The sequence below is a fragment of the Sorex fumeus genome, unplaced genomic scaffold (genome assembly GCF_029834395.1).
Source record: "Sorex fumeus unplaced genomic scaffold, SorFum_2.1 ptg000178l, whole genome shotgun sequence".
NCBI lineage: Eukaryota > Metazoa > Chordata > Mammalia > Eulipotyphla > Soricidae > Sorex > Sorex fumeus.
This window is the reverse complement of record NW_026606235.1, coordinates 2033442-2048051: the sequence shown is the minus strand read 5'-3', so window position 1 is coordinate 2048051 and position 14610 is coordinate 2033442. Positions and strand designations below refer to the sequence as shown.

Sequence of the window (14610 nt, the reverse complement as noted above, 5' to 3'; positions counted from 1 at the left end):
GGCAGTAACTAGCGAGGATCTACAGGTGGACTCCCCTCCCCTCCAGCCAGGAGGGAGGTCGTCCTGTTGCCCGAGCTTTTTGTCCTGAATCCACAGACCCTTCTGCCTGATCCAAAACATGCAGGGATTCGGGTACGGAATGACAGGCTGGCAGGTCAAAGTCTTGCACGTGACCAACCTGGGCTTGATCCCTGGCACCATATGGCGTCCCCTTGGTCCCGCCAGGAGTGATCTTTGAACATCACCACCGGGTGTGTCCCCCACACGAAAAAGGTCAAATGGTTCGAACTTGCGATAGGAAGTCGTGACCTGCTTGGCCCCCACAAATCCCCGCTCTGGGGCTCCAGCCAGGTTGCGGTGAGAGCTGGGTGGGGCGGCGCCTTCCCCACTAGCGGGACCCAAGGCCCTTCCGACCTCAGCAGTCATGGGCAGGTGGCCATGGGCCCTCCCAGCTCCCGAGGTCCAGGATCTTACTAACTAATCTCACTAACAGAATCTCCCTCTTTCCGAGGCCTTTTAAGTATCCTTGGGGGCTCGAGGGCGTGGGGGAGGCCACGTGTGTGGCTCGCCCCTTCGCAGCCGAGTTTGCTCCCCTTGTTCATCTCCAGCGCAGGAAAACAGGCAATGCGAAGCCTGACCCCGAGTTCTCATCCCTTAGCTCTGAAGCCTTAACAGGATTTTATTTTCTTTCTTGGGAGGGGATGGGAGGATTCTGGCGCCGGTTAGAGGTGCCTGGAGAAAGCGGGAGGCCGGTGCGGCTCCAGGCACCCCCGGCCGGTCCGTCACGACCCACGCCGCATGGGGGCCGCCATCTTTCCCCCCCGCGGAGCATCCTGGGAACGGCCCGGAGCCCCGCGCATGCGCTCTGGGCGCCACTGCGCGCTCTGCACGCCACAGCGCACCCTAGCGGACCCGCGGGGACCCTGCGCGGGCACCAACGCCCAGAGAGACCCACGGACACGTGGCTTCCAGCAGGGTTCGGTGGGCGGGAGTGGGCGCCGTGGAAAAGCTCCGCGACAGAGGGGAATGACAGATTGGGGAACTGAGGTTTGGGATGAAGAACAGGCCCTGGGACCCACGCGACTTGCCCCCACGCCCCGGTGCAGGGAATTTCAGCTCACCAGCAAGTGGACAGCTAGGTGTCCAGAGGAGGGTTCCCCAGCAGCGGTTCCTGGGGAGAGCGGCTGTCCGTGTTATAAAGCAGTGAAAGGGTTTTTAATCAAAGAAGGTGCATCTGGCTTTGTAAAAGCACAGACTGGATTGTTCCCAGTCGCGCCTGTCGTTGTGCCGAACTTAAAAGAGCACATTTGGGTCTAGTGCAAGACGAGATGGAGCGGCACTTTGCCAACACGTTGCACTGGGCACCCTGAGTCAAAGGCTGCTCGGGGACCCAGGTGTGGATTCTCGGAGGACGCATCCCCGTGCACACACACCGGGTGTTCCGTGACGCAGGTGCTGAGAAGGGCGGACAGCGATTTTTCCAAACGCTGAACAAAACAAAGTGTGACTTCCCCTTCCCAACCCGAGAGGCGGGTGGAGGGCTGGGCCACACCCGGCTCTGCTCTGGGGCTGTTCCTGGCTCAGGGCTTACTCCTGTGCTCGGGAGTGACCCCTGGCGGTGCTCCTGGGATTTTAACTAGGGATTGGTCAAGGCACCCTGTACTCAAGTCCGAGATGCATTTCCGAATATTACACTGTATATTAGAATGGGAAATAATCCACCGGATTTTTATTTTTAAAAAACAGGATAAAAGGCCAGAGTGATAGTACGGCTGGTAGGGCCCTTGCCTTCCACGCAGCAGACCTGGGGTCCATCCCTGGAACCCCGTATTAGTGCCCTGAGCTCTGCCAGGTGTGATGCCTGAGTGCAGAACCAGGAGTGCCCTGACCACTGCCCAGTGTGGCCCCAAATAATAACAACAACAACAACAATAATAATAATAATAGCAATAATAAAAATAGGAAATAAACACAGACAGGGCAGTACATCAGAAAGCACGCAGGTCAGCAGTCAGCTTTTTTTTTTTTTTTTTTTGCTTTTTGGGTCATACCCAGCGATGCTCAGGGGTCATTCCTGGCTCTGCACTCAGGACTCACTCCTGGCGGTGCTTGGGGGACCATATGGGATACCGGGGATTGAACCCAGGTCGGTCGCGTGCAAGGCAAATACCCACTGTGCTATCGCTCCGGCCCCCAGCTTACTTTTTATTTATTTTATTTTTTTGGCTTTGGGGTCACACCTGGTGATGTTCAGGGGTGAATCCTGGCTCTGTGCTCAGGAATCACTTCTGGTGAGCTTGGGGGATCATATGGGGTGCAGAGGATCAAACCTGGGGTGGTCGCACGCAAGGCAAATGCCCTACCTGCTGTGCTATCACTCTGGCTCTGGGAGGTCTGTATGCTAGGATGAGCTGAGGTCTAGGTCTGAGCTCTCTGTTTCCTAACTCCCCGCAGAGTTCTTCATCTGTTTCATGCCATCCAGACATGTCCATGCGCTTGGTTCCTTGAAAACGCTGATGTTTCAGTCAGGTCATTTTGCCAGCATCCACGTGCCCGAGGGCAGCCATACTCTCTCAGCATTACATCAACAATGCACTTTGGTGGTGGGGAGGCATATTTTGGCAAACAGGACACCGTCCCTGACCTTGTGAAGTGGGATCCAGTGTGAGAAAGCACATTTTATGTTTTTTTCACTTAAAAAAATTTTTTTGGCTTTCTGGGTCACACCTAGCGATGCTCAGGGGTTACTCCTGGCTCATGCACTCAGGAATTACTCCTGGGGGTGCTCAGGGAACCATATGGGATGCTGGGGATTGAATCCGGGTCATCCACGTGCAAGGCAAAAGCCCTCCTGCTGTGCTGTTGCTCCAAACCCCACCCTTAATTTTATTAGTGATGTTTTATTTAAACCATTAATTTTTGGTTTTGCAATTTGGCTGCATCTGGCCATGCTCAGGGGTTGCTCCTGGCTCTACATTCAGAGATTACTCCTAGTGGTGCTCCGGGGACCACACGGGATGCCTGGGATCAAACCCAGGGGGGCCTTGTGCCAGGCAAGCACCCCACCCCACTGAATTATGGCTCGGGTCCCTCATTCAAATGTTTAAAGAAAACTTGATTTGAATGAAAACATCAATCATGTACACTGAGCAATGACTGGCAGCAGAAGCAGTAAAAGTCACCAACACCCATGGTCAAAGGTGGGGCAACTCCCAGAGCCTGTGAAAAACAACCGCACAACCGAAAACGTGGCATTCCATTTGAAAGCCCACAGTCCAGAGGAGGAAGCTGTGTGGAGCGGAGTGGCCAGCGAGCCCTACACAGGCCAGAGACCCTGACCCGCCAGTAGGCTGTGAATGAAGGAGACAGAGTGTCTGCTGGCAGGCGGCCGGCTCCTTATCCTGAATTGCGAAGAGGCCTGGGAATTCCTGCCCACAGTCAACAAGTGGTGTGGGTGGGACCCAGAGAAGGTGTAATCAGGCCAGGGCCAGCCACAGAGAAAAGGTGGACAAGGCCGATGCAGACCTGCAGTGTGGAACCCAGAGGAAGGATGGGGCGGGGGGCTCTAACACCTTTCTGTGATCTTTCTCCTGAGGTTCAGAGTGGCACACGGGGACAGGAGGTGGCCCCTCTGCTTCCTCTTGGCACTCACCTCTCCTTACCCCCTGTGCCCCTTAGGCATCCTGAGGAGCAGCCATGGCTGTGTTGTACCCATCTCTGGAGGATCTGAAGGTGGACCAGGCCATCCAGGTAAGCCTCCAGGCCGGGGTAACTAAGGGAGCCCAGTCTTGAAAGGAGCTGGGGGTGGAGTGCCGCCCTGGGCCATCAGCTTCCCCCCATCATAACCTATCCCCCTGCCCTTGAACAAGGTATCCAGACGCTAAGCCATGGGATGGAGAAAGCCAGGCTCACTCTGCCCAGGGGACTGAGAGTCCCCACGGGGTAGGGCGGTTTGCAGAGTGAACCCTTGGTCCTGGTGCTCAGCCTGCTTAGTCCCCTAAAATCCCTTTCTCCTTCCACCCACCAGTGGCCTCAGTGGGTTCTGAGAATTTAGGACTTTATCCACCTGAGAACTTAGTTGTGAGGTTACCAGTCCATGTGCTGCCTCTCTCGATTATGAAATCGACTCTGACATTCGGTGGGTTATGGCCTATGTACAAACTGCCCCTCAGGAGTATAAACATCATGGGGCTGGAGTGATGGTACAGTGGGGAGAGCATTTGCCTTGTACGCGGCCAACCCAGATTCAATCCCACCACACCTCATATGGTCTCCTGAGCACCTCCAGGAGTATTTCCTGAGTGTAGAGCCAGGAGAAACTCCTGTGCAACGTTAGGTGCTGGATGTGTCACAAAAAAAAAAAAAAGAAAAAGTGTGGACATTAAATTGGAGAGACAGTAGAGGGGCCTTGCATGAGGTTTGACTCCCCGCAAGTGCTCAGGAGGGTTACTCCTGAGCAGAGTCAGCATTAGTCCCTGAGCACAGCTGGGTATGGCCCAAGATCCCCTGCCTTCCCTACAAAGGAATATGGACATCTGCAGAGGCCATATATATATTTTTTATTTTATTGGGGTCACACCCGGAGATGCACAGGGGTTACTCCTGGCTCTGCACTCAGGAATTACCCCTGATGGTGCTCAAGGGACCATATGGGATGCTGGGAATTGAACCCGGGTTGACCTCATGCAAGGCAAACGCCCTACCTGCTGTGCTATCACTCCAGCCCCCCCCATATTTGTTTATTTTTAATTAATTAAATTTAATTATTATTGAGGTAAAGGCCATAGTTTACAACAGTGTGAACGTTTTTGCTTGAGGTGTACAAAGTTATTCCACCACCAAAACACCCAACCCCCTCCACCAGGGTCTCTACTAGAGGTCACGTGTAAATATGACCTCGAAGTCTCATGGACAGCTCCCATTCAGTCCCACTCCCCACCTCCGGGACCCCCAGGCTCCAAGGGTCCCACAGTCCTGACCTTCATGCCCATCTTTCCTAGGCCCAGGCCAGAGCCAAGCCCCCGACTCCTGCCCTGCTGATCCAGGGAACAGCTACTTTCCAGGCTCCAGGTGAGTAGGGGGTGGGGTGCTCTGACCTTGGCCCTGAGGGGCCACCCTGGAGGGCTCTGGGACTCCGGGGCCACGAGGAGGCAACTCCCATCCCACTTCCATCCAAAGCCTGGCTGATTTGGTGGGGTCCTCTCTCCCCCCAGGTCCAAGCTGTCCCCCCTCCCTCTCTGCCTAATCCCCATGCCTGTCTGGTACCAGCACAGAGGGTCCCTCTCTGATGTCAGTGGTGGGCGCTGGTCCACATCCGTATGCCAACCCCTTTCGGGAGACCCCAGCTCCTGTGACCCCAGGATCAGAATGTCACGCCCACCTGCCAGGCTCCCTGCCAGGCTGAGAGTGGAGGACAGCTGAGGAGTGCCAGGGAGCTCCTGTCACAGAAAGAAGGGGCCAGAACCCCACGGATCTGTCTGCTCAATGGGCTGAGGCCACAGGTGTGTCTCACGCTGCAGAGCTCGTGGTCTGGCTGAAGGTGGTGGCTGGTGATGTCTCTCCTGGCCTCCCCCCCCTCGCACCCTCACACGCCCGGAAGTGGGGTGCAGGGAGACAGTGTGCATTCCGTGTCTTTCCCGTAAGGACGCAGGTTCTATAAGCCCAGAGCCCCACCCCGAGGGTCTCATGTAACCTAAATGACCTTCTCAGAGGCCCCACCTCCAAGTTTATGGGGTTGAGGGTTTCGCTAACTTGGTTGTTTTTAGTGGGGGCCATACCCAGCGATACCCAGGGGTCACTCCTGGCTCTGTACTCAGGAATCAGTCCTGGTGGTGCTCAGGGGACCCGATGGGATTCTGGGAATCAAACCTGGGTTGGCCGCATGTAAGGTGAGCGTCCTTCCCGCTGTACTATCACCCTGTACTATCACTCCAGCCTTCACCAATTTTGGGAAAATCTGAACATTTATTCCATGACCCCCCTCTCTCTGCCAGTCAGCCTTGTTGGGACTTAGATGGTCTCTTGAGAGGATCCCAGTTGTAGGGCATGAATTGGGGATCGAGGGTTCAGACCCTGAGGACACAGCCTGTTTCCTACCCGTCTCAGGGCTGCCTCGTGGCTGCCGACGTGTACGTGTGTGTGTGTGTGTGGGGGGGGGTGTTCATACACATTCCACTCCACCCTTAGGGACCCACTGAGCTGAGTGACCACCAACCACCCTGACTTGACCCCCCCATCTTTGAGGTCCCCCAAGATGGCCTTAGAGTGGTTGGGGAAATCTTGACACAGGCCCTAGGGGAGCAAACCACCCTCTATCCTTGCCACTGTGTTTTCGTTTCGCAGTCCTGGGGTGAAACCTGCGGAGAGCACACATGCTCGGGGCCGCAGTGCCAGTGTCAGTCACCCGTAGTCTCACCTGAACCCCAGAGTGTGTGTGTGTGGGGAGGGGACTCGGTATCCCCAGAAAGCTGTGGAGAAAGGCAACCCCCTTACCTGGGACTCAGACTTTTTTCTTTCTCCTGGGGTGTCCCAGGCCCTGCTCAGGCCAGGGTCCCCAACACAGAGAAATGGTTGTGGACACCGAGAAACGGTTCTGCCCGATGCAGACGGGGCGGAAACCCATGAGTTCCCTCACTGGTACTTCGCTCACCAGTGTGGGCCTGGCGGCTCGTGCTTGGGCCTGGCGGAGCTGGGGGCTTGCAGGGTGCAGTGTGGGGGGCCAGAGGCTCTAGAGATCAGGGCATGCCACTTTGTGACTTGTCTCTGTGGCCATCCCTCTCCTCTCCTCACTCAGCAGTGCTGGGGGTGCGGGGGCTGACAGGCTCAGACACCCCGGACGTCTCTGTGGCCCCCACCTTCTTTTTTTTCTTTTTGGGTCACACCTGGCGATGCTCAGGGGTTACTCGAGGCTCTGCACTCAGGAATTACTCATGGCGGTGCTCTGGGGACCATGTGGGATGCTGGGAATCGAATCCCAGTTGGTCACGTGCAAGGCAAATGCCCTACCCACTGTGCTATTGCTCCAGCCCTGCCCCCCACCTTCTAAGGCGAGGGCCCACCTCACCATCGAGGGCCACTGGGGGAGAAGCGTAGCTTACTCGGGGGCATGCTGTGTTCCTGGCAATAAATGGACGTAGTCCCGGTTCCTCACAAAAATGAGCCAACGCCTGAGCACCGGAGGATGTGGCCGAGCCCGTGAGTAACAGCCTCCTCTTTCTTCGCTCCCATCAGTTCTCTACCCAAACCTGGCAGAACTGGAAAATTATATGGGTCTTTCCCTCACCAGCCAAGAAGTCCAGCAGAACCTGCTTCAGACTCCAGATGGTGCCAGTGTACGTATTGGTCTCCTGGCTGACAGCTCACGGATTGTTCTGGTTTTCCTCCGTCTTGGTCTGTCGGTTTCAATAGACCTGAATCATTTCTTTCCTGGGCATCTCCATGGCTGTTTTTTTATTGATGCTTTTCATTTTGGTGCATATTTCCCTCCCTCCCTCCCTCCCTCCCTCCCTCCCTCCCTCCCTCCTTCCCTCCTTCCATCCCTCCTTCCATCCTTCCATCCTTCCCTCCCTCCCTCTGTCCCTCCCTCTTCCTTCCTTCCTGGGTCCAGCCTGGGTCTCTCAGATACACAGCATGTTCCGCAGTCCTCCGAGCCATCTTCCTGCCTTTGACACTTTTCTTCTGGAAATTCCATTAAACATGGGGTGGGGTTCACGGTTTTTCCCTAGACTTTGAGACTTTGAGGTTGAAGTGTCACTGCCTGCCCTTTGACCTTTAGCTGCCTGGCAATGGAGGGTGTGAGACCCAGCTTGAGCCTGAAGGTTCTCACAAGGGCTGGCTGTTTGTCACCCATCTCAGGTCCCCACATGACCCAGCAATGCTTTCTGCCCTCCTTACTTTGGGGAGCGAAATAAACCTCTCACCAAATACTCACACGTGGACCATGTGCCCCCCCCCCCCGGGCCCCTTCTAGTGAGCCCCTCTGTGTGCATCTGTCAGCATCCTGGTCTCCAGCCTCTCTCCCTGAGCAGAGGTTGCAAAGGGTCGCTGTCGATCTTGCCAAAACAGCAAAGAGGATTCTGTGAGCGTGTCGAGGGTGGAGGCTGGAGAGGAGTGGGTGATGTTCTGGGCTGTTTCTCCAGAACGATCCCCTTGATAGTCAGGTTGTGAGGCCCAAACATGAAGTAAAGAAGGTGCTGCTGTAATCCAGTGTCAACACTGTTTATAAGTTGGTTTATAGATTGGTTAAATCTATCGATAGAATCCGTCTTTGCTCCAAAAAGTAAGGGCATCAGTGCATTCAGCCTATGGGGTTACAGAAGGTAGGGCATTTGCCTTGAACGTGGCTGACCCAGGTTTGATCCCCGGCATCCCATATGGTCCCCCAGAGCAACACCAGTAGTGATCCTTGAGCACAGAGCCAGGAGTAAGTCCCAAGCACCACTGGGTGTGTCTCCAGAACAAACAAACAAACAAAACCAAATAAATCAACAAAAGCCCCAACAAAAACATACGATTGAGTCCTTTGGACTCTCTCTCTGGTGCTGGCTTGGTTTTTAAAGTCAGGTTCGAGAGCTGTTTATTTGCGAGCTCTTTGTGGGCGGTGTTTTTGCCAATATCTCTTCCCAGTGTTAAGGAAAGTTGTACACTTCGGTGAGGCCCATTGGTTAGTGTTTCTCTTTTCTGGCGCATACTTTGGTATAAGGCTTTCATCAAGCCCTAGGTCCTGAAGAATTTCCCGTAATTTTCTCCTAAAACAGTTGTCATTTCAAGTTTACATTGAACTTTATAATCTTGTGTGAATAAATTTTTGTAAAAGGTATGAGGTTTAGGTTATAATTTAGGTTTAGGTTTAGATTAGTCCTGCCTGTGGATGTTCAACCATTTGTTGAAGAGATTCTTTAGTCTCCACCGGGTTGTTCTTGCTCTTCTATTTTTTTTTTTTAACCACACCATGATGCTCAGGGCTTACTCCTGTCTCTGCACTCAGGGATCACTCCTAGAGGGGCTCAGGGAGACCATAGAGAGTGCTGGGGATCAAACTTGGGTTGGCTGCATTCAACTCCAAGTGCTCTACCCACTGTGCTATACTCCAGCCCCTGTGCTTGCCTGCCTTCCTTTCTTTCTTTCTTTCTTTCTTTCTTTCTTTCTTTCTTTCTTTCTTTCCTTCCTTCCTTCCTTCCTTCTTTCTTTCTTTCTTTCTTTCTTTCTCTCTCTTTCTCTCTTTCTTTCTTTCTTTCTTTCTTTCTTTCTTTCTCTCTTTCTTTCTATATTTCTTTCTCTTTCTTTCTTTCTTTCTTTCTTTCTTTCTTTCCCTCCCTCCCTCCCTCCCTCCCTCCCTCCCTCTCTCTCTCTCTTTCTTTCTTTCTTTCTTTCTTTCTTTCTTTCTTTCTTTCTTTCTTTCTTTCTTTCTTTCTTTCCTTATTGAATCACCATGAAATAGTTACAAGCTTTCATGTGTGAGTTACAATCACACAATGGTCAAACACCCATCCCTCCACCAGTGCACATTCCCCACCACCAATCTTCCCAGTATACTTCCACCTTTCCCACCCTCCCCCTGCCTCCATGGCAGACAATTTTGTCCATACTCTATACTTTTGGGCATTATGGTTTGCAGTACAGATACTGAGAGGCTATCATGTTTGGTCTTTAATCTACTTTCAACACACATCTCCCGTCCCAACCAATCCCTCCAACCATCATTTTCTTATTGATCCCTTTTCTATTCCAGCTGCCTTCTCTCCCAGCTCATAAGGCAGGCTTCCAACTATGGAGCAATCTTCCTGGCCCTTGTGTCTACTGTCCTTGGGAGTCAGTCCCATGTTATGTTATTTTATACTTCACAAATGAGTAGTCCTTCTATATCTCTGTCTATCTATGTCCCTCTCTTTCTGACTCATTTCACTTAGCACGATACTCTCCATGACTATCCACTTATAAGTGCTTGCTTTTCTTATAGAGAGCAGGGGCCTGTTTGTGTGAGGCTGTTTCAGCATTTTCCGTTCTGATGTGGGTCTGCCATCCATCCAGAGGGCTGCCAATACCACATTGTCTTGATTCTGTCCTTTATCATGAATCTCAGAATGTTGTAGAATGATTGCTCTCACTTGCCTCTTTGTTGTCAGAATTGCTTTATTTATTCTAGCTCTTTTTTTTCTTCACATAAAGTTTAGATTAACCTTGCTTGTATCTATAAATCATCTTGTAGAGATTTTAATAAAAAATTGACATGTTAGTATATCAATTTGGGGACAATTGACACATTGACTTTGCTTTTTCTCTTCTTTTCTTTTTGATTTGGTTTTGGGGCCACACCAGGTCATGCTCAGGGCTTACTGCTGGCTCTGTGCTCAGGGATCCCTCCTGATAGGCTCATGAGACCATCTTAAGTGTTGGGGATAGAACCCAGGCCAGCAGCATGTGAAGCGAGCACTTTGCCATCTGGGCCATGTCTCGAGTCTCCACTCTACTTTTTAAATTGAAGAGTATAAATGACCTCTTCAATAATTTAGATCTTTAAATGATCTTTTACCAGTGCCTTGTCATTTTTACACGTATATACATATAAAACATCCTACATTTGTTGAAGAGATTCTTTTGTCTCTGCTGAGTTGTTCTTGCTCTTTTATTATGATTATTATTTTGCTACATTAATTTATTTCAATAGAATCAACAACTTAATTTTGGGGGGTCTTAAATAATTTTGTTGGTTTATTTTTTTGTCTTGTTTTGGTTTTGGAAGAAAATAGTTTGTAGTTTCCTTGGAATTTTCTAGTATACTGTCATATCATTTGTAAGTAGAAAAAATTCCTGCTCCTTTTTCTACCTGCATGACTTTCATTTCCTTTTTTGTTTTTATTTTAATTTATTTTTGGGCCACCCCCAGGGATGTTTAGGGGTTCCTCCTGGCTCTGCACTCAGAAATTACTCCTGGCAGTGCTCAGGGGACCATATGGGATGCCGGGGATAGTACCCTACCTGTTGTATTGTCGCTCTGGTCCCTATTTCCTTTTCTTATAGTTAGTGCTTCCCATGCGTGTTTAACAGGAGTGATTCATATGGACCTCCTTGCTTTCTTCCTGCTTATTCATTTTTATTCTTTTCTTTTCTTTTTTCTTTTTGGGTCACACCTGGCAATGCTCAAGGGTTACTCCTGGCTTTGCACTCAGGAATCACTCCTGGCAGTGCTCAGGAGACCATATGGGATGCTGGGAATTGAACCCGGGTCGGCCGTGTGCAAGGCAAACACCCTACCCGCTGTGCTATTGCTCCAGCCCCACATTTTTCTTTTTTTCTTCATTTATTTTTCAGACAAAAAAATCAAACTTTCTCCCCATGGCTCACTGTGAGCTAAGATTTTTTTCTCCTGATTTTTAAGTGGATACCAAAGGGGTCTGTCTCCTTCACACATCGCTTTGCCTGGGGAAATGAGGGTACCTCCCCTCAGCCCCCTTCATTTTCCTCCAGGTTCTCTTTCAGGCACTTTGGCTCTGTCGCCCCCTAGTGGCCGCAGGGAGCCACCTCTCCTCTCACTGGGTGGAGAAGTGTGTGGTCTTGGGCTGGGTCACTCCAGGGGACCACTCCGTCCTCCTTTCCCACCTCAGGGCTTAGCTGAACCTCTTGATTCTCTGCAGATGGCGGCCCAGGGCCTGATGGTAGCGCCGGTGTCAGGGAATAGTTTGGGCGTGCGGCGAGCAGAGATCAAGCCGGGGGTGCGCGAGATCCACCTGTGCAAGGATGAGAGGGGCAAGACGGGGCTGCGACTGCAGCCCATCGACCAGGTAGGGCTTGGGGGTGAGGGTGGGGGGAGGGGGGCCCCTCGGAGACCTGGCAGGTCCTGGCTAGCACCGCCCGCACCCCTGGACTGCCCAGGAGCCCTGACCCCTAGCCCAAACCCGTATCACCCAACACTATGCGAAGGTCCGTCCCAACCCTCAAGCCCGGCTCCTGACCTCAGGTGCTAGCGCTGTCCTCCGGGCCCAGCTGGGACCTGCCCCTGACCCTCTTGGGCTCGTGTGACTCCAAGTCTCCCCGTTGCTTGTTGTCCCCGAGGTCACAGGGCTTCCAGGCATTGGATGTAGAGAGCGGAAGTTGGGGTATGGGTTGACCCACTGCCCGCCCCGATGCAGCCAGCGTTTAGGGGTACAGCCAAGGTCGAGGTCTTGATTCACTGGCTTCCCAGCCCCTGGGCCCGGAGTGTTTGCTCCCGGGGAAAGCTGGGCAACTCGGAGCCAGGCAGAGCTGCTGTTTTTCTGTAGGGACTGGGGGCAGCGGGAGGCCAGCCACGGTGTGGACACGGGGTGCAGGCAGGGCGTTGACTGCCATGTCCGGCTTCCCACAGGGCCTCTTCGTGCAGCTGGTCCAGGCCAACTCACCCGCGGCCCTGGTGGGGCTGCGCTTTGGGGACCAGATCCTGCAGATCGATGGGCGTGACTGTGCTGGGTGGAGCAAGGACAAAGCCCACCGGGCCATAAAGAAGGCATCCGCTGAGAAGATCGTCATGGTCGTCCGCGACAGGTGAGCAACCGGCCCCTGTGGCAGTGGCGGGTGGGGGGGGAGTGGGTCCCCAGTCATATCCCAGGCCCACTCACACAGTCCCCGTTCTGCCAGGCCCTTCCAGCGGACGGTCACCACGCACAGGGACAGCACCGGCCACCTGGGCTTCGTCATCAAGAAGGGGAAGGTGTGCTCGGTGGTGAAGGGCAGCTCGGCCGCCCGCAACGGGCTCCTCACCAACCACTACCTCTGCGAGGTGAACGGGCAGAACGTCATCGGGATGAAGGTAGCATCTGCAGCCTCCCTGCACACAGAATCAGGGTCTGGGGGGGGCGGGGCCCAGGGTAGAGAAATGTTCGTGTGTGTGGCCACCGCCCCTTCCCAGCCTCCTTTTGCCCCCCCCCCCCCCCTCGTGCGCCTGTGCAGCGAGGGCTGGGGACAGAGCAAAGGGATGCAGAGCTGGAGTGGGCAGGTGTGAAGTGCTCGGGAGATGCCCGGGAGATTCATGGGGGCTTTAGCGAGGCAGGTTCTGGCCCCAGAGGCCAGGAGGAGCAGCTGGAGGACCGGTTCTAGAGGATGCTCAGGACAGCCTTGGGTGGGGAGGGGGGTGTAGCTGCTGTTGGAGGTGGTTCCCTCTCCTCTGGGTACCACATTTTTTTGGGGGGGAGGGCTGGAGCTTAGGGTTACTCCTGGCTCTGTGCTCAGAGATCTTTCCTGATGCTGCTCAGGGCACCACCTGAGGTGCCGGGATTGAGCCTGGCTTGGCGCATGCAAGGCCAGTGCCCTACCTGCTGTACTGTCGCTCCAGCCCTCAGCTCCTTCCTGCTGCACCCCCGTCCCCTTGCTGGGTGCCAGGCACAAAGCTCTAGAGAGGCCCCACAATCCTTAGCCCTCGGGGGACAGCCATGCCTCTGAGCAGCTGCTCTCCGGGGCAGGAGTGAGGTCAGGGCACACTATGCTGCAGCCTTCATGGACATGACCATGGGGGGAGGGGGGCTCCTTCCCAGGAGGCCACCGGTTCCTTTTTCTGGTGGCGGCTGTTGGCACTTCCTGCCAAGCAGTGTCCGAGGACCGTGCTTGTCCCAATGCTGTGAGCCTGGAGCTTGATCATCCCTCCCAGGGCCCGTCTAGCGCCTCAGATGGTTGAGGCATTGTCTAGCACCACTTCTCCTGTTTCAGCCCAGGTCCGAGCAAGAGCCGTGGACCAGGCCGGGGTTCTCTGGGTCTCTAGGTCTCAAGGGCCAGGGGCCCTCTGCCATGGCCATCACGCCTGGTTCACACCCACTCTTCCAAGCCTTGGTTCCCCGTTTCCCTGCGGGCTGTCGGGTCAGCAGGATGGAAACTGAGGCCTTCTGCTCAGGCTGGCCGGGGGAGGATGCTGCACCCTCAGCCTGCGGCTCTTCCCTTGGTGCTTTGCAGCCAGAGCTGGGTGTGGGCATGGTGCCACGGCGGGGTGACCTCGCCCTGGAGCTGGGGTCAGGGCTCAGGGTCATCCCAGCCTTCACGGTGACACCTCACTTGTCTCCTCTGCAGGACAAAGAGATTACAGAGGTTTTGGCTGCCACGGGGCAGGTCGTGACCCTGACCATCATCCCCACTGTCATCTATGAGCACATGGTCAAAAGGTGAGCGTCCCTCCCTGGTGCGTCCCTCAGTACCCGCCCCCTTCGGGCCCCTTCATGCTCGCCCTCTGTGCCCCTCCATGTGTGCCCCTCCATGCCCTTCTCTTCACACCCCTTCACACCTTTCCATGTCCCCCCCGAGCCCCTCCATTCCCCCTTTCCCTCCACACTTCACACCACTCCCTTCCCTCTTTCATACCCTCCTATCCTCCTCCTCCACCTCCTCTTCTTCCTCCTCTTCCTCCTCCTCTCCCTCCCTCCCTCACTCCCCTTCCCCTTCCTCAGCAGTGGGGAGCCCGGGCAGCCCTGCGCTCAGTATTCAGTTTCCTCTTGTTCTCCCAGGCTGTCGCCGACCCTGCTGCAGCACACCATGGACCGCTCTGTCCCTGACGTCTGAGCCCCCCGAAGGACAGCGTGCTGGGAGCCGGGGCTCGACCTGCTGGACTCAACAGGCCGCGGGGTCCTGGCCGGAGTCGGGTCAGGCTGCGGCCAT

The 14610-nt window shown here is 54.3% G+C and overlaps 1 protein-coding gene across 1 annotated transcript; it reads left to right on the top strand.

Annotated features, from left to right (window-relative positions):
- The first annotated feature begins 1354 nt into the window (after window positions 1-1354).
- Window positions 1355-14610, top strand: SDCBP2 (syndecan binding protein 2). The gene is made up of 11 exons (XM_056107857.1): window positions 1355-1452; window positions 3679-3750; window positions 5001-5070; window positions 7231-7325; window positions 8072-8092; window positions 9963-9971; window positions 11646-11780; window positions 12341-12516; window positions 12610-12781; window positions 14029-14120; window positions 14460-14610. The coding sequence occupies exons 2-11, from the start codon at window positions 3697-3699 to the stop codon at window positions 14512-14514; spliced, it is 879 nt and encodes a 292-aa protein (XP_055963832.1). The 5' UTR covers window positions 1355-1452; window positions 3679-3696; the 3' UTR covers window positions 14515-14610.

Bases quoted from the DNA above. Each gene is read 5' to 3' on its own strand.
- SDCBP2 (XM_056107857.1), top strand. From the start codon at position 3,697: ATGGCTGTGTTGTACCCATCTCTGGAGGATCTGAAGGTGGACCAGGCC. The intron at 12,782-14,028 runs GTAGCATCTGCA...TCTCCTCTGCAG, and splicing joins AGAACGTCATCGGGATGAAG to GACAAAGAGATTACAGAGGT. The intron at 14,121-14,459 runs GTGAGCGTCCCT...TTGTTCTCCCAG, and splicing joins TATGAGCACATGGTCAAAAG to GCTGTCGCCGACCCTGCTGC.